Source organism: Protomyctophum bolini (assembly GCF_963924005.1).
Source record: "Protomyctophum bolini genome assembly, chromosome: 16".
In the NCBI taxonomy this organism is placed as follows: domain Eukaryota; kingdom Metazoa; phylum Chordata; class Actinopteri; order Myctophiformes; family Myctophidae; genus Protomyctophum; species Protomyctophum bolini.
Window position 1 is genome coordinate 12,673,720 of NC_137877.1, and position 22,206 is coordinate 12,695,925.

General features: G+C 45.3%; 1 protein-coding gene across 1 annotated transcript; it reads left to right on the forward strand.

The window, feature by feature from the left end:
- Positions 1–1,285: 1,285 nt before the first annotated feature.
- On the forward strand, positions 1,286–15,524 carry asmt (acetylserotonin O-methyltransferase; the record flags this gene model as incomplete). The annotated part of the gene is made up of 8 exons (XM_080785281.1): positions 1,286–1,393; positions 2,595–2,772; positions 2,939–3,068; positions 3,618–3,686; positions 6,168–6,286; positions 11,918–12,058; positions 13,767–13,889; positions 15,295–15,524. The coding sequence occupies 8 exons, from the start codon at positions 1,286–1,288 to the stop codon at positions 15,522–15,524; spliced, it is 1,098 nt and encodes a 365-aa protein (XP_080641407.1).
- Positions 15,525–22,206: the final 6,682 nt, after the last annotated feature.

The following is a 22,206-nucleotide window of genomic DNA, read 5'->3' on the forward strand; positions in this document are numbered from 1 at the left end:
CATCAAGGCAGTGTGTGACTGTGATAGTCGACGCCGGTGTCATTAGCTCGATATTATTACCGTGCAGTCTCACAGCCCAAGTGGTGTTATCCCGTTTAGACCTAGAGGACGATTCTACAAATGTCTTCTAAATCCTGACAGTTTTCTGAAAAACCTCATGTTTCTATGTCAGTGGTTCTCAAACATTTTCATGTCAAGGTCCAAGGACCCCCGAAAATATGTAATTGGCCGTCGACCCCCCCATGTTGTTCCTGGGACCTCTCTCAGTAGCAAAGATTTGAATTTAAAAACGCTCGCTCTGAAAGAATATATAGATTCAAAGATTTGTGCCACGGTTAAAAAAAAAAAGCAGATCTACAAGCTTGTAGCGTGGCACTCGGTGCCGCGCTATGAGCTTGTAGATCTGAGCTTGTATAACATAATGCTTAAAACAACAAAAGGGGTTGCCTTTCCGCCCAGAATGGGTTATCTCACCATATGGCACAGAGGAAGACGGTTCATTTCTCATCGTCACGTATACGTGTTCAACAACCTCATGATCTCGCTCCACTCCGCGTTCCAACATTTGGAACCCCAATAGTGCTGACCTCACTGAAGCACTGCCCCCCCCGGGGTCAACACAGTCTGATTAAAACACATGACGTCGCCATTATGGAAAGCAGTCTCTGTCGTGCGTGCGTGCGTGTGAACCAGTGATTGTGCCAGGCTGTGCTTGTGCATCTGCTATTTTTGGAACATATCTCAAAAAAATGTGAGGTCCTATATACAGCTTTAATGTTTGTTTTTCAACGACCCTAACCCTGATGTGAACCGTGTAGATCTGCTATTTTCAGTTATATTTACATGTGGAGACGAAACAGGAGGGGGGACCTATAGTATAGAGCCAGCTGGCGGACTCCGGTCAACTATAGGTTTTAAGTTAGGCTATATATCAAACAAGGCTGCAGTGTGTTGCCAGAAGAGTTATTTATTTGTATGATTGCAGTCTTTGAGCCTCTGAGCTGTAATCTGGGTTATCTGGCCGTAATCGGCTTTAGCACCACTTCTACTCTCAGTGTCTGACGCCCGCAGGGTGGGCAGTTCAACTCCTCCAGTCTATAGTCTGTAAAAAGTGTCTCCCGGGCCGCGGGACACGTACTGTACACATAAAGAGGGGGGTCTTATCTTACCGTCTTGTCACATAGACTCACAGAGCCGGCAGAGAGCTTCAGTGTAGTAGAGCTACTTTCGGAGGAACTAAGTCATTCTTAGAGGGGTCACTGACTCTTCCCTTCCACGCCTGATGATGGCTGACTCTCCTGGAGTGAATTTGTCAACGCGGGCGACAGCAGCTGCGCCTGCAGGGTACCCCAGGAAGATTCTGGATTATATGGAAGGATTCCTTGTCTCAAAGGTAAAGCATGTGTCTTGTGCAGTGGTTCTATTACATGAAGATGGGGGTGGCGGTGGATCAGGGGGTAGAGTGGCTGGATGGTAACCGCAAGGTTGCCAGTTCGAACCCTGTGGGCTCCCCCATAGTTAGTGTCGAAGTGTCCGTGCGCAAGACACTGAACCCCTAATTGCTCCTGATGTGCTGGTTGGTGCCTTGGTTTCCACCGCCATCGGTGTGTGTGTGTGTGTGTGTGTGTGTGTGTGTGTGTGTGTGTGTGAATGGGTGAATGTATAATGCACAATATATGTAAAGCGCCTTGGATAAAGGCGCTATATATATAAATGCACCATTTACCATGAAGAATAACAACAAAATTCAAAATCAAAATCATCAACACAAAAAAAACTTACAGAGTGGTGAAAAAGAAAGGATCACCTGTTTAAGGGGAATAATAATTTCCTCTCCCTGCTGAAAGGTGGATTTTCAGGCCTGTGATCTGCATTTTTTGAGGGAGGGGGTCGGGGCATTCCATGCCTGGGTGGAATTTACCCATAATATGGGTATTACCACCCACTTTGAAAACAAATATTATTTGTTTTGAAAGTGGGTGGTACCAGATTGTTGTTCACACTCCCTCTAGTATTGAGGCTCTGGGTGTTTTTAGGTTAGTCAGTACTGAGGGCATTGAGTAGCCTGGCTCCAGCCTGAATCGCTAGCCCTTTAAGAAAATAATGTTCTGGAGCAGACAACAATGTTGTGATCGCTTAAACTGCACCCTTTGAGATTCTGGCCTGGTCAGGAGTCAAAATTAGGTCAATGCTTGTTTTTAGAAGCAGTCCTAGTAGTCTATATAAGGCTGTGTATAGTTACATAGTTTGCTTACCGATTTAAATATGAGGAAGTCTTTCTGAAGAACATTGGCGTTCCAAGGGCTCCATCTTGCGCCACCCCTTACCCCGGCCTTATCCCTAAACTTATTTGCCATTTTCTACTATTTTAAAACATTTAAAAATAGTTCAACTAGCCGATATACAGCGACACGTTGTTAGCTTGTAGATCGGCTATAAAAATGGCAAAAAAGTTTAGCGATAAGGGGTAAGGGTAGGGCCAAATATCAGGGGTTTAGCTTTCTGGGAAAATTATCTTTACCCAAACATATTCTATGGAGTTGTTTCCTAAATCAGAGACTTGGTTTCACTCTGTTCCCTGGTCCCGGTTATAGACACTGTTCACAGCATGTGAGCTCGGGGTGTTTGACCTCCTGCTGGGCTCACAGCGCCCCCTATCTGCGGCGGAGATATCCCAGATGGTAGGAGCCAGTCTGGACGGCACGCAGAGACTGCTGGCTGCCTGCGCCGGGCTGGAGCTGCTCAACGTGCACCTCCAGGACGATGGAGAAGGTCAGTAACCTCTCTCTGATGTCTTGGTTCAGTGGACAGACGGCTAGGAAGTGTAGCTCAGTCTCTACCTCGTTTTGTGTGCAGTGGGTGCATAGTCTTGTCTTCTCTTGAGAGCCAACTCTCTCTCTCTCTCTCTCTCTCTCTCTCTCTCTCTCTCTCTCTCTAGTGTTGTACAGCAACACAGAGCAGGCCGGTGTGTACCTGACGCGCGGCAACCCTCTGTCTCTCTACCACTCCATCCAGTACAACTCCAGGACCATCTACCTCTGCTGGCATTACCTGACGGACGCCGTCCGGTCAGTGCGGCACACACACTCCTCCACATGTGTGTGTGTGGGAATAATAACGAATCCGTGTTGTTGTTTTTGCCCTCTTACCCGTCTGTAAAACAACTCTCCAGACCACGAATGCAGCATTTACTATATGGTGAAAGAAATGCCAAATGCCCTCCTCTCCTGTCCATGCCATTTTCAGCAGTCTCCTGAACTTGAACACAGCATTTTGCATTGAACTAATTTGTTTCTAAATCCATGCCATACACCACATCTCCAGTAGATAAAGAGTGCAGGGTTTGCGTTGTGAGCTTGTAGATCTGCTATTTTCGCTATTTCTATCTACTTTCGCTATTTTGGGCCAAAAGTATACGTCTTATTATGGGATTTCAGCCCCTGCCCCTCTAAACATTCTCTGCACGTGCCTCGCAGGGAGAGTTCAAGTTCACGGTGAACGTGTGTGTGTGTGTGTGTGTGAGAGACACAGTAGCCTCGGAGACCCAGACGTTTTATTTAGTGAGACAGTGACTGATTATCATTGTTCTCTGTGTGATGTTCTTGTCTCGGTCCCAGAGAGGGATGCAACCAGTACCACAAGGCTTTTGGTGTCAGCTCCAAGGACCTGTTTGAAGCTCTGTACAGGTAAGATGGGGTTTTGTTTATTTATACACAATACATTTATACATTTATGCACTTGCAGAATACACAGACATCACGCACGCACACACGCACGCACGCACACACACATTCCCCCCACCGCCGTTACACCTCAGTTCCTCTCGGTTGTGCTGCTGTGCGTGCGTGTATCATTTTCATTCCATCTGTGTCCGCAGCCTCTCTTTCAGTCTTAGCCATGTGTCTCTGGGGGGAATAGTTGGCATAGAGGTTAGCGAGAGAGAGAGAAGAGAGTCAATGATGCAGTGTTCATTTCATCTACAATAATCCTTTATCTTCTTGACAATAATGTTCTATTGATTATCATATAATCAACTAACCTAGACGTGTGTGACAGAATAAAAAAAAGCAGGTCAAAGGTTTGTCCTAATTGGCCTCTATAGGGAGTGTGCATGCTAAGTTTTACGCAGATCGGTGCAGTTATAGGTAGAAATGTGAAAATCAGCGCTATAACAGGCCGTTCTGGAAAATGTGGGGCAGAGGTTCGTCGTCGGCATCCAGGGAGTGTGTGTGCAAAGTGTGGTAACTCCCGGACGGACGGACGGTGTGCATGCAAAACATACTATCCCCATGCCTTTGGCTGGTGGAGACAAAATACAGTATGTCTGTCTGCCTGCCTGAGGACGGCTAATCCCCCCCCCCCCCCCATAAGGAGAGCAGGACATGTGAATCAGTGATATGTGTACATTAGGGAGTGGAATACGTAACCAGCGGAAAACAAATCCCCAGAATAGAAACCATGCATTATACATGATGGATGTCTAATCCTACAGCGCTCACGGGAACGTTTACAATGTACATTCGTTTGAGCGCTATCTGTCAGCAAAGGAAACTTCACGAAATACCAGATCTACAAGCTCACCACGCGTCTCGTTGCAACGCGTTGTGAGCCTGTATGTACAGGGACTCCAACTGCACAAACAAGGACCCCCATTTAATGGCATTTCTATCTCTGGGGACCTCCAATTTAGATTGTAAAAAAAAAATTGTTTTAACTCTGAGAGTGTACAAATGGAACGGGTCCATTTGGTTCCAAACTATCATTCAGCTGGGGACCCCCCTGGAACTCCCTCGGGTACCCCTGGGGGTCCCCGGACTCCACTTTGGGAACCACTGAGACTTCATCGATTGTCCTAGTGAGCTGAGCTCTATGGAGAATAAAGTCATGCAGTCCTTGAAAGTGTTTTTGCAGGAGTACAGTTATTGTGATTCATCAAGAGCAGCAGTGATGACTCACACTTATTTGTTTACTTCTTCTTCTGCCATATTGCGGCAATTGCAGGCCTATCTATTCTATTCTACAGCCGGGAGATCATCCTCTCTCTGAATTAAACGCTCGGAGAGACAAACCTGGCACTGTGTGAAATAGAAAAGTCTTCCCGCGTGTGTCTTGGCTCTGCCCTCGTCCAGAGGTCATTGCACAGCAGACACTGAAGTAACAATGTTTGTTATCGTTATTTGGAGCTGCTGGCACGTAAAAAAAAAACCTATATACTTGCACAAAATAGCAAAAACAGATGATCTGCAAGTTCACGTACGTGTCATATTGTAACACGTGAGCTTGTTGACCGGCTCAGGCAAAAACACACTCCAGTGAACTGAAAAACACACAGTCAGACACACACACACACACACACACACACACACACACACACACACACACACACACACACACACACACACACAGGTTGCTGCCATGGGGATGAATAAAGTATCAGTGGGAGACGGGAGTGATTGTGTGTTTTCTTTAGGCGTGCGTGCGTCTGTTAGGTAACAGCCTAGGGAAACAGTTCAGTAAACAAGATTGTCTCTAGAATTAAAGAGTGGAAGTGAAGTTGTGTACTCAATATTGTATGTGTTTTTATGCGCGTGTGTGTGTGTGTCATTGTTGTTTTTGACACCAAATTTCGTAGTCTCTTCAATAGTTTTCATCTAGTTTTAGTCACATTTTAGTCACCTGGAATGTTTTAGTGTTAGTCTAGTTTTAGTCAACTAAATGTGTTTTGGCGGTCGACTAAAACCGTGAGCTTGTAGATCTGCTATTTTCAGCATGCAACTAATTGCAAAATGACTTATACTGGATCTCTTGTCCACTAGTCCCTTCCTAACATTTCAGTCTAGTTTTTATTTATTGACGAAATTGTCAGCATATTTAGTCTTAGTTTTAGTCACCATAGCTTAATTTCCATTTAGTTTCCATTTAGGCCTTTGATGCATGCCTACACTACTTGTGCCCATGCAATGCTGGGTGACATTCTTGTTGTATCGCGACATATTCCTTGATTTTGTGGATGTAACTTTGCTGCACCTGAACTATTTATGTCCTTGTATGCAATTTCCTCTGTGTGGACATAAATAATGTGCGCGTGTGTGGTGTGCATGGTGTGCATGTGCGTGTGCGTGTGCATGTGTGTGTGTGCGTGTGTGTGTGTGTGTGTGTGCGTGTAGGTCCGAGGAGGAGATGGTGAAGTTCATGCAGTTAATGAGCTCCATTTGGAACATCTGCGGCAGAGACGTGGTCACCGCCTTTGACCTCTCACCTTTCAGGGTCATCTACGACCTTGGGGGTAAGCGTGTGTGTGTGCGTGTGTGTGTGTGTGTGTGTGTGTGTGAAAAAGAGAAAGACATATATATATAACTTATAAGCCTACATAATTTCTCATTTGCATAAGGTTGCAGGATCAAAATCATTAACATTTAGAGTTGGTCATAATGTCAACTGACAACTGGCACGCACACACGCATGCACACAGGCACACAAGCACGCACACATGCACGGTGACCTTCAACAGAAGCCCCTAGTATATACTACAGCGTCACTCTCAGTTAATGCACGGCTAAACCGATCAACCTTTTCAATCACCTGCACACACACTCAGCACAGATTATACGCTGCATGCGTAGCCGGCAGCCCACCCCGGCGACCCCGCCACCTCGTCCTTATGTTGTCACGGCAGGGAGACATCTCACACACAACACACCGCTTGAAAGTGCCACGCTTAGCGGTCAGATGGGTGGGCCGCGTGCGTTTAACGCTAATACGAAAGAAAGCAGCAAATTAATTTAAAAAGAACAACACTATAACCTTTTACTTTCTCTAATAACAACAACCTAAAACATGACAAAGAGGTGGAAGCAAGAAAAGGGCAGTTGAGGTGAAGTCTAACCTTATATACCTTTATCAATATTATTCAGACTGACGACTCCTTCAGTGGATTCATACACTTCATAGTCTCTTTTGTGGAAAATAGACCCCTTTAATGTATAACCACTTTTATCTATAGTTGCATTGCTTCAAAAAGGGCCGGAAAAAAGGGCTTTGAAGCAGTGTTGTTTTTGGCAGCAAATTTCTATTTTAGTTTTTGTCATAGTCTCTTGAATAGCTTCCATTTAGTTTTACTTTTTTTTTTACAGTCACATTTTAGTCACCTGGAATGTTTTAACAACCCCATCTGTACACTCTTGGAGTTAAATTAGCAGTCGGGAATTTACTATTTGTTGTAGACTGCTGTCCCAAAAAAGAAAATCACACTTTTGTGAAGTGAGGGCCATCTGGTAATGCTGTAAACAAACATTAAAAGTCCATAGACTTGGGTGGCGCATAGCGTCACGTTTAGTGCCCTAAACAAAAGTCCATAGCCTTGGCTGCCATATGACATAATTTCAAAAGCCAGCGTTGGAAAAAAAGGTGGACTCGGGCCGGGGATCCTTTAAATGTTAAAGGGACACTTCATCCTTTTTGCAAAAAAAAGATGTTAATGACGTTTAGAAGATTTAGAACACTTCCCTGGGGGTCTTTATGTGTGTAATATGTGGTTTTAGATATTTCAGATTTTAGCAGTGAGCCCAGTGTCTCTGATGTCACAGACACTGGGCTAACTTACTTTTTGGACTATGTTGTCTCTGTAAGACAGCCCCTCCCCTTTCCACAAGGAGGAGCAGTGCACCAAAGCATTATGGGAATTGTAGTCCAGGAAGGAAGTGAGCCACCAGTGTACACTGCTAAAATCTAAAATCTATAAAACCACACACATAGAGACCCCATGGGGAAGTGTTCTAAATATTTTAAACGTCATTAACTTATATTGTTTTGCAAAAAGGGTGAAGTGCCCCTTTAAAGCGTTGAGAAACCCAGCTGGTATGTCCTCCATTGTGTGACGCCTCATTTGACCACAAGGAGGAGCTGTGCAGCCATCAACTAGAACAAGTATTATGACTCTCTTACTCTCTCTCACACACACACACACACACACACACACACACACACACACACGACATGAGGCACTGAATGAGCGATGTATTGTGTACTGTGCTTAACGGCCTTTTAGACTCGGTCACAGCACGTCACATGCTTGCAGGACAAATAGGTAAGTGGACAGAGAGGAGTATGGGAAGAGTGCCACGGTGAGGAAGACCGTGGTGTGTGTGCGTGTGCGTGCGTGCGAGACAGCGTGCGTGCGTGACAGCGGGAAGAGTGAAGGGCACAAACCCCTGCAGTGTACCCACACACAGGGACGTGCACACATAGACATCAAAGGGGGGCTTCATTCACCCCCTGCCCTTTTACCCATCTGTAAAACAACTGCCCCTCTCCCAGACCCACGAATGCAGGGTTTACTACACGGTGCCACTGCCTTTTTTTTTATAAGTCTCCTGAACTTGAACACATTACTTTGCGTTGAACTAATTTGTTTAGAAATCCATGTCGTACAGTACGTCGCATCTCTACTAGCTAAAGAGTGCTGGGTGGTTGCGCCCTGAAAATAGCTGATCTACAAGCTCACAACGTGCTAGATCTGCTATTTTCGCTATTTTTGGGCCAAAAGTGCCCTCTTGTGGAATGTCAGCCCCTGCCTCTCTAATGCTCTCTGCACATGCCTGTCTGTCTGTCTGTCTGTCTGTCTGTCTGTAAGTGTTTGTACTGCTTGTCCTTGGTGTTATACTTTTCCGAGTGTAGTTTTTCGCGATATGAATTAAACATTATCTTTTAGTCTCTGTCCCTGTCAACCTTCAAGCTTCTCATCTCACTGTATTCTTTTCTACCGATGCAGTGCAGTGATATCTTCAGTGTTACACAATTTAACTCTGAGTTTGAGCAAATAGGGGATGTAGGTTCCAGGGGGGGGGTCGCCGACCCTGAGGTCTTTGGGGAGGAGGTCGTATGGCGTTCGTCTTGCGCATGGACGGTCACCCCCCAGCAGGAATACCTGAGAAGGAGAGAAGAGAGTTTGTTTTAATCGGTTGTTCCACTTTGGCAAAGTGAATGTAGTAGTTCTAGTGCCGAGAAGTGTTCTTCTCCTTTGGGGGGAGCGGGGAAAGGAGCTACTATGGAGGTGAAGTGGGTGGGGGTGGGTTGCGAGAAGCCTGGAAGGCGGCTAGTGTGCGACGCAGCGAGACGGGCGAAACATGGAGGATTCTGGTTGGTACTGGGCAGGTATAACTAGGGACAGGTAGGTTGGCGTGGAGGGCGGAGAGTGGTGTGAAGGGCAGGGTCAATGTGTGTTTCTTGGGGGGCTGTGGCTTCATTATTATTCATTATTCTCCGCCTCCTGAACATCTGTTGTTCCAACTCCATTACATTGATTTAACCAGTAACAACGCATTTTCAAGTGGGAAAAGAAACATCTTTGCTAAAATAAAAAATGAAAAAATACCTAAAATACCTCCAAAGTGACACACTTTAAGCAACAGAAAATGCAGCCTATACCTGTTTGTCAATCAACTGCCAGGAGTCTTTCAGTCTCTGTCTGTCTTGTCAGACGCTTTACTTTCTCTGTTGGCCTGTGTTTCTTTTGAGCCGGCCTGTCTGGCAGGCAGTGTGCCTGTCTGACAAACTCTTGGCACTACAAACGGGTTCCATGGTTTAATGGGCCCATGGATAGATTTTACCATCAACAAACGGAGACATCCTGGGTTTAAGCTGGTGTGCGTCAGTGCCTCGGTATATATACGACCCTGTCCTGTCTGGAGCCAGACCGAAATATCTGTCTGGACAATAATATCCCGCATTATTGGACTTTCTTTTTTTTGTTGTTGTTGCTTTTTACCTGTTTTTCTCCCCAATTTAGTCGCCGTGCCACAATCGATTCCTCCCCCACACACTTGCTGTGTTATTGTCACTGCGCCGTTGTATATCTCACTGACTCACCTGCCAGTGAGGAGCCCCCACCGGGACGGGAGGACATCTCACTGACTCACCTGCCAGTGAGGAGCCCCCACCGGGACGGGAGGACATCTCACTGACTCACCTGCCAGTGAGGAGCCCCCACCGGGGGGGATGGGAGGACATAGAGAGCCTTTCTCCCAGAGCCTTAGATATAGACAGAGTTACGCAAACTGCGTTCACTTCATGGGGCTTCAGTCCAATCACGGCTCTCCTACATAGACTTCTATTGAGAATGGGGACAACCCAACTGGGACAAGTCCTGGACCGGAAGTAGGCAGAAATGCATTGGACTCAGGCAACAGCCCAGCTTTAATGATCTTAAATCCCTTTATTTTAGATTGTTTTGTAGTAATAGTATACAACATAAACATTAAAGAGACTTTAGTTGTTACTGTACAATACTTTTAAAACAGTTGTCATGTTGCACACATGCTTAAATTAGCTCTTATTTGCGCCGCCCTCGTTGGAAACAATGTATTTCCAACTCCAGCTTGTCTCAGTTCAGTGCTCGGTTTCTGCCCCCTCAACGTCGTAACTCTTCTATTATAGATGGCTCTGCTTCGTCCTAGCCTTCGTCCAGGCACTGCCCCATGCCCGTAGGATTACCCTCCTACTCACCCTCCCTGCCTAGCCTCCCCTCCCCTGAACACGGGCCATTTGTGTTCGTATTATGAACCCTGGACAAAGCTGGATGCACCGCGATGGAATCGAACCCACGACCAAAGGGTGGCGCAATGGCGCATGGGCAGGTACTTTAGCACTGACTGACTGCGCTACCCGAGCGCCCCGATTGTTGGTTTGGGCAAACTGTATTGTATGCAGCTGATGTGTAGTCCTGATTCTGGGCATGTCATTAAAAGTGAACATTTAGTCATTTTCAAATATATCATATCTACTACAAGAAAGAAGATGAAAGTGTTTAATGAAACAATTAAAATCAAGTGTTTCAAGTTGATTAGAACTGCAGATATTGCACTTTTTCGACAAAATATCAGTCAAAACACGGATAATCAGTGTGCTAGGACTGTTCAAAATCGTGATTGGCATCGGACCCAAAACTCAACTGGGTTGAGCACTTGTTCTATCCTGTGCATGGTAATGCTTCACTTCATCTCCTCCACTGCACTTTGCTCTTCATCTTCTCTTGACATGCACGACCTGCGCAGAACGCAATGAGTGTTTGATGTAAGAAAAATATATATTCGCGCGCGCGCGCGTGTGTGTGTGTGTGTGTGATACGAGTGAGAGATACTGTGAGCGAGATGGAGAAGAGAGAGAGAGAGAGAGAGAGAGTTGAGAATACTGATGCTTTGCGTAGCAGTAACACCTTATTAAAGTAAAGTTCCTGTGAGGGTTTTGGTGTGTTCTCTCTCTTGACAGTATCTGCTCTGCACGCTGATGCTGCTGCATGTATTCCACAAGGTTGCTTTCACACTTTCTTCCCATTTCCTCTCTCTCTCTCTCAATTCAATTTAAATTCAAAGGAGCTTTCTAGAGGGTATGTGCATGCTTAAAGTGAATGGCACATCGTGTGGCAAAGCAACAGGCAAAGTGAGTTTAACATTGTTTAACGTTGTTTAATGCAATCAAGATATGATTTCTCTGTTTGGATGTATGGGCTGTCAAGGTCAGAGAGTAGTTTTTGCCACTCAGTAGGCGTTCCTGCATAACTTCCGGGTTTGATGATGATGTCACGCGCATACCCTCTATTGGCACGAGAAAGCATACGTTTACATTGCTAAAGCAAAAGTGGAATAAAACAATCAAGATAAAACAATTAAATAAACGTGTAAACAGAGCGCTCTCTCTCCCCCCCCCCCCCCCCCCCCCTCTCTCTCTCTCTCTCTCTCTCTCTCATATGCACGCACGCACGTACACACACACACACACACACACACACACACACACACACACACACACACACACACACATGTACGCACATACACACAAACATACACACACCCCTCCATCAGTCTCTCCATCTGAAATATTTTCCCCTTGTTTCTTCTTCCCTCTCTCTCTCTCTCTACAGGCTCTAGCGGTGCAATGGCCAAGCAGTGCACGTTGGCATACCCAGAATGCACTGTGACGATCTTTGACCTGCCCAAGGTGTGCACCACTGCCCGGGAACACTTTGTGTTCGCTGGAGATCAGAGGATAGGCTTCCATGAAGGTATGTCCTGTCCTCCTAATGTCACCGCTGGAGATCAGAGGATATACTGTAGGCTTCCATGAAGGTACTCCTGTCCTCCATGAGTCCTAATCCACATCTCAGAATCACCTACAGCAGGATGCCATTTATAGGCCAGTGTTTCCCAAAACCGTGGGTCGAGACTCGAGACCCATTTTCGTAGGTCATGGTGAATGAAATAAATCCCCATGTTTCTTATTATTTCCCACATTTAGCCTCTGCTATTGTTTTGACATTCCTTGGTCATTCCTTTTTGTGTGTCTGGTCCTGCTTCCTGTCCCTGGAACAACATACTTTCAGATGGGGGTCCGCGGCCAAATATACAGAAAATTATTTAAGACATTTGTAGAATCGTCCTCGGGTCTAAATGGGTTAAACAAAACGGGTTAATCTTCAACAATTTAATTCAAATGTATGTTAAACACACGTCTATTTAGTGGGAAGATGCTGTATGTGTCAAATACAATACAAGTACAGTATAGCAGGGGTTCCCAAACGTTGTCATGTCAAGGACCCCCACATTGACACTCATTAGCCCGCGGACCCCCATTTGAAAGGAGATTCCAGGGACGGCTCTAGCATAGTGATTCTCAACCCGTTTCAACCCATTTAATGGCATTTCTATCTCTGGGACCCCCTATTTATATTGTAAAATCAATGTTATTGTAACTCCGAGAGTTACAGACCAATAATGGTCTATTTGGTTCCAAACTATCATTTAGCTGCAGGGGACCCCCTGGAACTCCCTCAGGTACCCCTGGGCGTCCCCGGACCCCACTTTGGGAACCCCTGCAGTATAGCCTACAGTAGAGCTGCATGTATGTTACTGTATATCATCATGATATATCGTTGCTGTCATGTTATATCACAGCATGCTAAAGTGAGTCATAAAATACATGCTGTGTGCACACGTCATGCATGCACGCACGCACGTCACACCAGACACATATATACGCTGCTGCGTATAGCCACAAATCTTAACCGTGCGTTTGCTTGTCAAGGCTTGTGCGAAACGTGCGATATATCTCAGTTGCCACTTCACCCCTTTTGCAACCAGATCTTATTTTAATGATGTTTGGGAGTCAAGAAACACTTCCCTGGCGTTTTTACGTGCATGGGTAATATGTGGTTTTTAGATATTTCAGTATTTCAAAACACTTTGAAATACTGAAATATCTAAAAACCACATATTACCCACGCGAAAACCCCAGGAAAGTGTTTCTTGTCTCCCAAACATCATTAAAATAGGATAAACCATGTGTTCCACGTCCTTTAAACCATGTGTTACACATCCTTTAAACCATCCTTTTGTTTTAACGGATGGTGTTCAGGGCATTCGACATTTTGAACTCAGCTTTAATGCAAGCTTTAATGCAAGCCTCAGTTGAGTAGGTAAGTCCTTGCACCGAGAGAGAGAGACACAGAGAGAGAGAGAAAGAGAGAGAGAGAGAGGGGCTGTTCAGTGGAGTGAGATGGAAGGTGCACTGCTCATTTCTCAAAGCCCTGACAGGCCAGATCTCTAACACGCTGTGAGCTCTGACGGTACATATGTTCTCTTCCCTGCTGTGATAGGGCTATACCGCTGCCACTTACAAGGGTCTGTCTCCCCATAGTAAGACAGACTGTGTGTGTGTGTGTGTGTGTGTGTGTGTGTGTGTGTGTGTGTGTGTGTGTGTGTGTGTGTGTTCAGGGGACTTCTTCAAAGACCCCCTGCCTGAGGCTGACCTCTACGTCCTTGCAAGAATTCTCCACGACTGGACAGACGAGCGCTGCATCGAACTGCTCACCAAAGTCTATCAGTCCTGCAAGCCAGGTGCGTGTGTGTGTGTGTGTGTGTTAAGGCTGTCCCCGAACATTCAGGGTTCGAACCTTCACCCCCCCCCCCCCCCCTCCCCTTATTTTACTTGAAAATATATCTCGGCGAGAATGCGATATGCGCAATGAGAGTACTACGTTCATGTTGTGGTTACATGTTACATGTTTAGATATTATTAATAATCAGGGGGGTGCATTTCAGTTGTAAACAAGCTACTATGACACTTTCTACAATATAGAAATACAAGTGTGTGTGTGTGTGTGTGTGTGTGTGTGTGTGTGTGTGTGTGTGTGTGTGTGTGTGTGTGTGTGTGTGTGTGTGTGTGTGTGTGTGTGTGCGTGTGCGTGCGTTGTGCATGCATGCGTGCATGCATGCGTGTGTTTGTTTCCCTGCCATGAAATGAGATGGCAGATTGTAAGCCCAAAATGCAGCTGGTCCCAGAAAACACTGCTGCCTGACTTTGATCAAGACACACACACACACACACACACACACACACACACACACACACACACACACAAGAACACGCACACACACACACACACCATAATGATGGCAATGTCGGTCGGTGGTTTGGTCCATCCGTCCGTTCTGTCCGTCCGTCCGTGCGGTGATAATGAGTTTCTACAAAGCTGTCAACTTCACACATTGATGAACTACATATTCGTGTCTTGTACAGAAAATAACTGAAAAGCAGAAGGCAATTCCATTTGGCATCAGGCAGCCAGTCTCACAGGACTGCCTTCCCTCCGTTGTGCCTGTCAGCGTGCCTGCCTGTGCCCTCCCTCTCTACACACCTGCCTGCTCGCCTCACATTGAAAATGAATTATTAAGCGTGCCACTCTCTCCCGCTTCCTGTCTGGAAAGACCTTCAGCCCAAATCAATACACACACAGGAGAAGGAGAAGAAGTCTGCAATAACCACCAAATAAAGTCAGGTACAGGTATCATCACATAACCTACAGCAGTTATGGGCTCCCAAACGTTGCTTTTTTATTATTCTTCTCCCAGGGAGTCAGGGACCAAATCTTACAAAAATACATGATGTTTTTTTTCCACACATACACACACAAGACACACACACCCACGACAGTAATAAAACCCTGAACTACATAATTGCATTGAATGAGGGGTTAAACGGTCTCTTCCTCCCCCTGTGTGTGGGTCAGGTGGTGGGTCTAAACGGTCTCTTCCTCGCCCTGTCTGTGGTGCAGGCGGTGGGGTTAAACGGTCTCTTCCTCCCCCTGTCTGTGGTGCAGGCGGTGGGGTTAAACGGTCTCTTCCTCCCCCTGTCTGTGGTGCAGGCGGTGGGGTTAAACGGTCTCTTCCTCCCCCTGTGTGTGGGTCAGGTGGTGGGTCTAAAACTCTAAACGGTCTCTTCCTCCCCCTGTCTGTGGTGCAGGCGGTGGGGTGCTGCTGGTGGAGGCTCTGCTCCTGGAGGACGGCTCGGGGCCGCTCACGGCCCAGCTGTACTCTCTGAACATGCTGGTCCAGACGGAGGGCCGGGAGAGGACGGCGCCCCAGTACGCTGCCCTGCTGACCGCCGCCGGCTTCAGCCAGGCCCGGGTGGAGGTCCGGCGCACGGGCAAGACCTACGACGCTGTCCTGGCGCGCAAGGAGGGACCGGTCTGACCCACGCCCCCCAAAAAACGTGTGTCTGTGCGTGTGTGTGTGTGTGCGTGCGTGTGCGCGTGTGTGTGTGTGTGTGTGTGTGTGTGTGTGTGTGTGTGTCACTGTGTGTCACTGTGTGTGTGTGTACACTTACACAGAAAACTTCCTGTGTTAATTGAACCACTTAAAACCCCATAGGGTCACTATTCTGGTCTTGTGATTGATTGATTGATTGATTGATTTCTTTAATGACAAAAATACACACACACACACACACACACACACACACACACACACACACACAAAGGATAAAGCACAAAACTGTAAATGTTTGTAAACTGAGTGCTACAGTATGTGCTTGTTTCTGTTTTTGTGTGGAGAGGATTGGGCGATGCAGAGACAGAAATAATTAATAAACTAATTAAATGAGAAGAAATCCTGAATCATTTTCCAGAATCATTTTTCTCCAGCATTGTGTTGCAGTCGGGCAAGCCAGCTTGTATGTAATCCCCAAATGTTTATAATTTTTTTAATTAATGCCATACTTTGTCATTATGCTATTTTTACTATTATATATAATATTATATTGAACCAATGAAAGGTAGGCTATTAAAACACGTTAAACAGGTATTTAGGACCATTAAATCAGAGCATGGGGGTATATTTATATATTGTCAATTACTTCCATGAGAGGGGGAGAGGTGGTGGAGTTAGTTGCTTTAGCAGACATTTTGAGGGTCAGGACAGGACATGACCTATGGACACTATAAAAATAATAAAAAAATCAAAAAATGAAAAATGATGGAAACTTATGAATGTATGTCCTCCTTCCGAAAATAAACTGAACTGAACTGAATAGGGTCCAATGAAGTTCAGAGGTTTTGTCCAAAGCACTTTTTACTACTTTCCATTGGCTCACAACGGGTCGCGAATGCGACCGGTTGTGAGCTTGTATAGGTTTGCTCTTTTCCTCTGCGCAAGACCATCGTGCAACGAAGTATATGAATTGGGGCTTAAAAAGCTCACTCCCCTCTATATCACTCCCTCTTATCGGCCCCTGCTAAAGCCCCGTGTCTGAGCACCCCTCGCCCTCCCTCGGTTCTTATTAGCCGGGTGAATCCGCCTATTGTACCTGCAGGCTCTTTGTCATGGTGGACACACAGAGCTCAATAAAGCTCTCCCTATAGCCATGGCTTTCACACACACATTTTAACCATTTATTTATGTCCACACAAAGGATATATGCATACAAGGACACAAATATTATAGGTTAATTGTTACGTGCCCCTTATAGTGTAGTTTGTCTAGGGTTGCTCTGCATTCCTCCCCTGTCTCTCCTTCCCTCCACTTTGTCATTCTCTGCAGGTTTGAAGTCCCCCCATCTGCCTGTTTTACCTGACTCCACCCACATCCAATCACCAGCACAGTTACTTCCACCTGGGCTCCCTACACCGGATCAGCTGATGGGTGTCCTAGGAGAGAGAAGGAGGTAATGGTAAGCAGGGTTCGAGCAGAAGTGAAGGGGTTGTCTTATGCCGAAGCGATAAAGAGAGTGGAGAGGAGCAAGAAAAAGTGAGTATTTCTAAGTTTTCTTTAGTAAGTATTCTCAGATCCAGAGCGTATACAAAGGTAATGGATAGAGGAGAGAGAATTCTCCTAAGTGCTCTGAATGCCTTGTCACATCATTTTGCACAAACATATATACTGAAAAATATGTCATAGATCAGGATTCAGCTGTCACATTTTCAATAGGTTGAAAGGTCCCATCAGAGTAAGCTGTCATGGGCGCCCGATCGTCTGAATCCTGTTTTCTATTTTAATCACGTTCCGTGATTAGGATTCTGTTGATGACTCTTTATCTCCCGGGGTGAGAGTATGTTTATCCTCATCTTTAAGGACAAAGTTTGTTTTCTATTTAATCATATTTCCCTTTGGTACAATTGACAATCTGGAGTGGGTGACAGCTGATAGTGGAATGAATACACACGCAAATATTGATATGACATCACTGTGTGACAGGGCAGTCCTGTGCACCAGATACAAGATACGTTGCAAGGTCTTTTTTTAACATAGTAATAAGATGTGAACATAAAATATGAAACAATAAATCATAATTAAGAAAATACCCATCAACGGCTGCCAATTATAGCAGAGACACCACAATACCTTTCCAGCCTTTTTGCCTCCTTTTTGGGCATCCCAAGTTGTTGGAACCCTCTAACAACCAGTCTGTGCGTATGTATGCCCTAGGCTGCCCAATATAAAGACAAATAGTCTGCACCTATAGCCCAGCTCAGATGTTATGTACAGTAGAAGTGGCTGGTATTGTATAAGCTTGGTCATAAAGGCTTCCTCTAGGCTGTGGTCAAAGGCTATCTCTAATACAAACACTTCTCTGGACTCTTCATCAACCACAACACTATCTGGTGTATTAGCTGTCAGATGTAAAGGTATCTGAGTTATCACAGAGTTGGAACATGGATGGAATGACCCTGAAATGTGTGTACATTCTCACTGAAGATGCATGATATTTTGATATGTCCTTTGCTATGAGTTCCACTATTCTATCATGGCGTGCTATACTACGCCATGATATGTATGCATAACATCCGTTCAAGATGCGTGACAGTGTTTCAGTGATCTGTTCTGCGGTGTGGTGCAAGCAGTGAGGGACCTTTATCATGTCCTCGGAGACCCTCCCAGTCTCTGAGTCAGACCGCACCCACTCCAGGGACACTCAGAGGTTTGTACAAAAAAAAAAATGCAATAAATATATTGTTAAAAAAAAAAAAATGACACAGAGGTCATTTAGGTCTGGCCTGTCCGACCAAACCGCAAAGCCAGCGGGACGGGTGTCCAGTTTCCGCTGGGAAGCCAAGAAAGTGTGGCTCTACACACACACACACACACACACACACACACACACACCACACTCGTGACTCACCACATCTTTGGAATTCAGACTCCATACACTTAATTCTTTCTATCTGTCTCTTTCCCAGTTCATTTCTCTTGTCTCTCGACTCCCCTAGTCTCCTAGCTCTTCCATCTCTCTCTCGCATGCATTTCGAGCTAAGCAGACTTCAAAGGGCACCGAGTTAGGATTGATGTAAAATCCTCGTGGAAGGCTTTAACAGAGAGTTGTGCACGTATAATTGAAGGGGGTATTAAGTGTTGCTGAGGCTGGACCACATGCAGTGACCTGACCTGACAAGGCTACTGTACTTTATACCTCATACTAAGCATTTAAAGTACAAGTTATAAAGTACATTGTGTTCATAAAACCGAAAGATTGGGTATTGGGTAAGACTGACGTTATGTATCTTTCAGGACCTTTCACTGCTTTGTATCAACCATTACTCAATGGCTCTGGTCTCAGCCACCGCAGTGGATATTTTGACATTCCGTTTTTTTTAATGTTGCCACTACTGTTGGAGCAGCCATAAACTACACAGGTTCATCCCGATGTTCTGGGCATCTTTGTGATGTTAGTGTTAGTAAAAAGCAGGTAAAAGAGTAACGTTTGAGGCAGACTAACATCAGTCACTCTGCCGTTCACTGTAGTAGAAGAGGTGCGCCTGGTGAGGGTTTAAACCCCGTAGCTACGTCGAGTCCGCCTACAGGAAATACGTAAGCTGTGACCATGAGACCCGTTTCTGAATTCGTCTATAGCGGGCAACACGTTGCCAGATTAGCACAGCATCACATAACAAGCACAACCAGTGATGGAGAAAGTACTCCCATGTTTTACTTGAGCAATAGTAGTAGTAGATGTATATTATGCATGAGTAAAAGTACGGAAGTGTCGGCGTCAAAATATTCTTAAAGTGCTAAAAGTAAAAGTAGCCTACTCTAGTTTCAGGGCTTTTAAATCTGCTATTTATGAATGGCCGAAATATACACAGGGCTGAAGTGGTTAGTGTGTTTTGTAATAATAACCCGAATCTACAAAGTTCTAGTAACTTAATGTTTTCGTTGTATTGGAGTAAAAGTAAAATATTTTCCTATAGTTGGGTAGAAGTAAAAGTATTGAAAATTGCAAATACTGAAGAAAGTAAAAACTTCAGTACAGTACTTGAGTACCAGTAAGATGCCCTGAAGCGTGCACGCATCCGCCTGGGTGACCACTGGGCATGGGGGGTCAGATCATCATATCCACCTGGGTGACCACTGGGCATGGGGGGTCAGATCATCATATCCACCTGGGTGACCACTGGGCATGGGGGGTCAGATCATCATATCCACCTGGGTGACCACTGGGCATGGGGGGTCAGATCATCATATCCACCTGGGTGACCACTGGGCATGGGGGGTCAGATCATCATATCCACCTGGGTGACCACTGGGCATGGGGGGTCAGATCATCATATCCACCTGGGTGACCACTGGGCATGGGGGGTCAGATCATCATATCCGCCTGGGTGACAGCAGACTGCTGGGTGACCACTGGGCATGGGGGGTCAGATCATCATATCCACCTGGGTGACAGCAGACTGCTGGGCGAGCGCTGGCGCTTTGGCATGCGGGGCTCAGATCAACATGAATTCTGTACTGGCCATATATGGAGCGTGTCTTGAGTGTACAGGGTTTGATGTGGTCCGATCAACATAATGGAATGTCAGAACAGGTCAGCTCCATATATGGAGATCTAAGGGTGGCAGCGGGGGCAATGTCTTGAGTGTACAGGGTTTGGTGAGGGCCCAGGTAGGGCCGGGCCTTGAATTTCGGGCCCATTGAGAACTCTGTTTTTTGCCCGGCTGTTTTTTGCCCGGCTTTTGCAATATTGATGACATCAACGAATGCTTACAATCTGCACACTCACTTTAATTTACATATCTTATAACCAATAGGCCTATTCTAACTTGTGTTAAATGAATGCCCTATACTACTTGAGTACACACAACAGCATCAAAAGTAGCAGATCTGTATATCTGCAGCAGGCAGTATATCGTTGCTGTCGGGAGGAAACCTAACTTTTCTTTTGCATAAATCAGTGCTATTGAACACCCTTTACGTCTGTGTGTTGTTTCGAAAATATTGAACCAATGGAAAGTAGTCAAATCTTTTTTCTTGCATCCCTAAAATGCAATAACTGTGAAAAATGCATTGCATGCAAAAAGCAAACGATGCTTTAGTTTACACAAACGCTGACTGTGATAATTCAAAGTTACCCATACTGTACATCTCTAGTCTATAGTTCTCTATAGTAGACTGTGTGCAGTGTGTAAGGCTACTGTCCACATCACCACCTCAAAATGCAATTTCCACTCAACTCATTCTATAAACAAAGTCCAATGGCATGGGGGTCAACTCGGTGATATCCTGACTGTCGCAATTCCACAAGGACATCGTCTCACTCAGCACATCTTTATCTCTTTAACCCGCTCTGAACGGGAACCCCTTTTGGTGTTTTAAGCATTATGTTATACTTTAGCTATTGAAAAATAGCAGATCTACAAGCTTGTATAGGTCTGCTATTTTTGAAAAATTGTGAAAATGTGGTGCAAATCATTTAATATTCTTTCAGTGCGAAAAAATTTAACTCAAATCTTTGCTTTTGGCGGGGTTCCTGGAACAACATATTTTCAGATGGGGGTCCGCGGCCAAATACAGATAATTCTGGAGGTCCTTTGACATGAAAAAGGTTGAGCACCACTGACATAGAAACATAGGTTTTTCAGAAAACTGTTAGAATTCAGAAGCCTTTTTTAAATCGACCTCAGTCCAAAATGGATTAAAAAGTACTTTTCTTGTTTTCTCCAGCAGACAGACAGGCAGGCAGGCAGACGGTCATGACTGAGTCTGAGCACGCACGCACGCACCCCCGTGGTTCAACCTGACTGGGTTTCATGGATGAATGTAGAAAGTTAGAACTATAATAAAAGAAGAGAGGAGAGGATAGATGGGGTGTCTGTCTGTCTGTCTGTCTGTCTGTCTGTCTGTCTGTCTGTTTAGGGTACGAACAGCTGCAATAACACATGGTGACCTAAAGTGGTGCTGTTGAGCAGCAGGGCTCTTATCGCTGCTTGCAGCTAGATTTGTATTTATTTTTCATATATTCTATTTTCCATGGATGGTAGTCATTACTGGAGAACTGTCAGCTGATAGTGTAGTAGTATTGTGTCATTTATTTCAGTTTTTCTTTTTTCAGCATGCTGTTGGTAGTCATGGCTGCCAGTTCCCAAACTTCCCACCTGATATTGTGTGGGAGTACAGACTGATCCAGACCCTTTGGGCCTGTGGCTCCCCGGCTACCACCTGATGTTGTGTGGGAGTTCAGACTGATCCAGAGCATACTGAATAGCTGCTAGTTTGCATAACGTCTTGAGGGTAGGACTGAGGTCTAAAACATACAGGCGGACACTGTGTTAGAGGATTATACCAGCATCTCCCAACATGCAACATTGCAACAGCATAGTTTTAATCCTCCGTCTTGTTCCCATTCCAAGTGTGTTTGTCGTAACGCCAGCGCCGCTATTCCAAAGCTCCCTCAAGTACATTTTTACTATTTTCAAAGCAAGGCAATAATATTTCTTTTTTTTTGGTGGGTAGATCTTGTTGAGCTATAGTCATTTTGAAAGTAACTCTCAAAGCAAAAAAGTCTGGGCACCCCTGCCTTAGGGCTTTCTGTGTGATCGGGTTCTATATATATATATTCCCCAACTCTCTCAGTAGTAAGTTGGAAGAGACTCTATTAAATGAA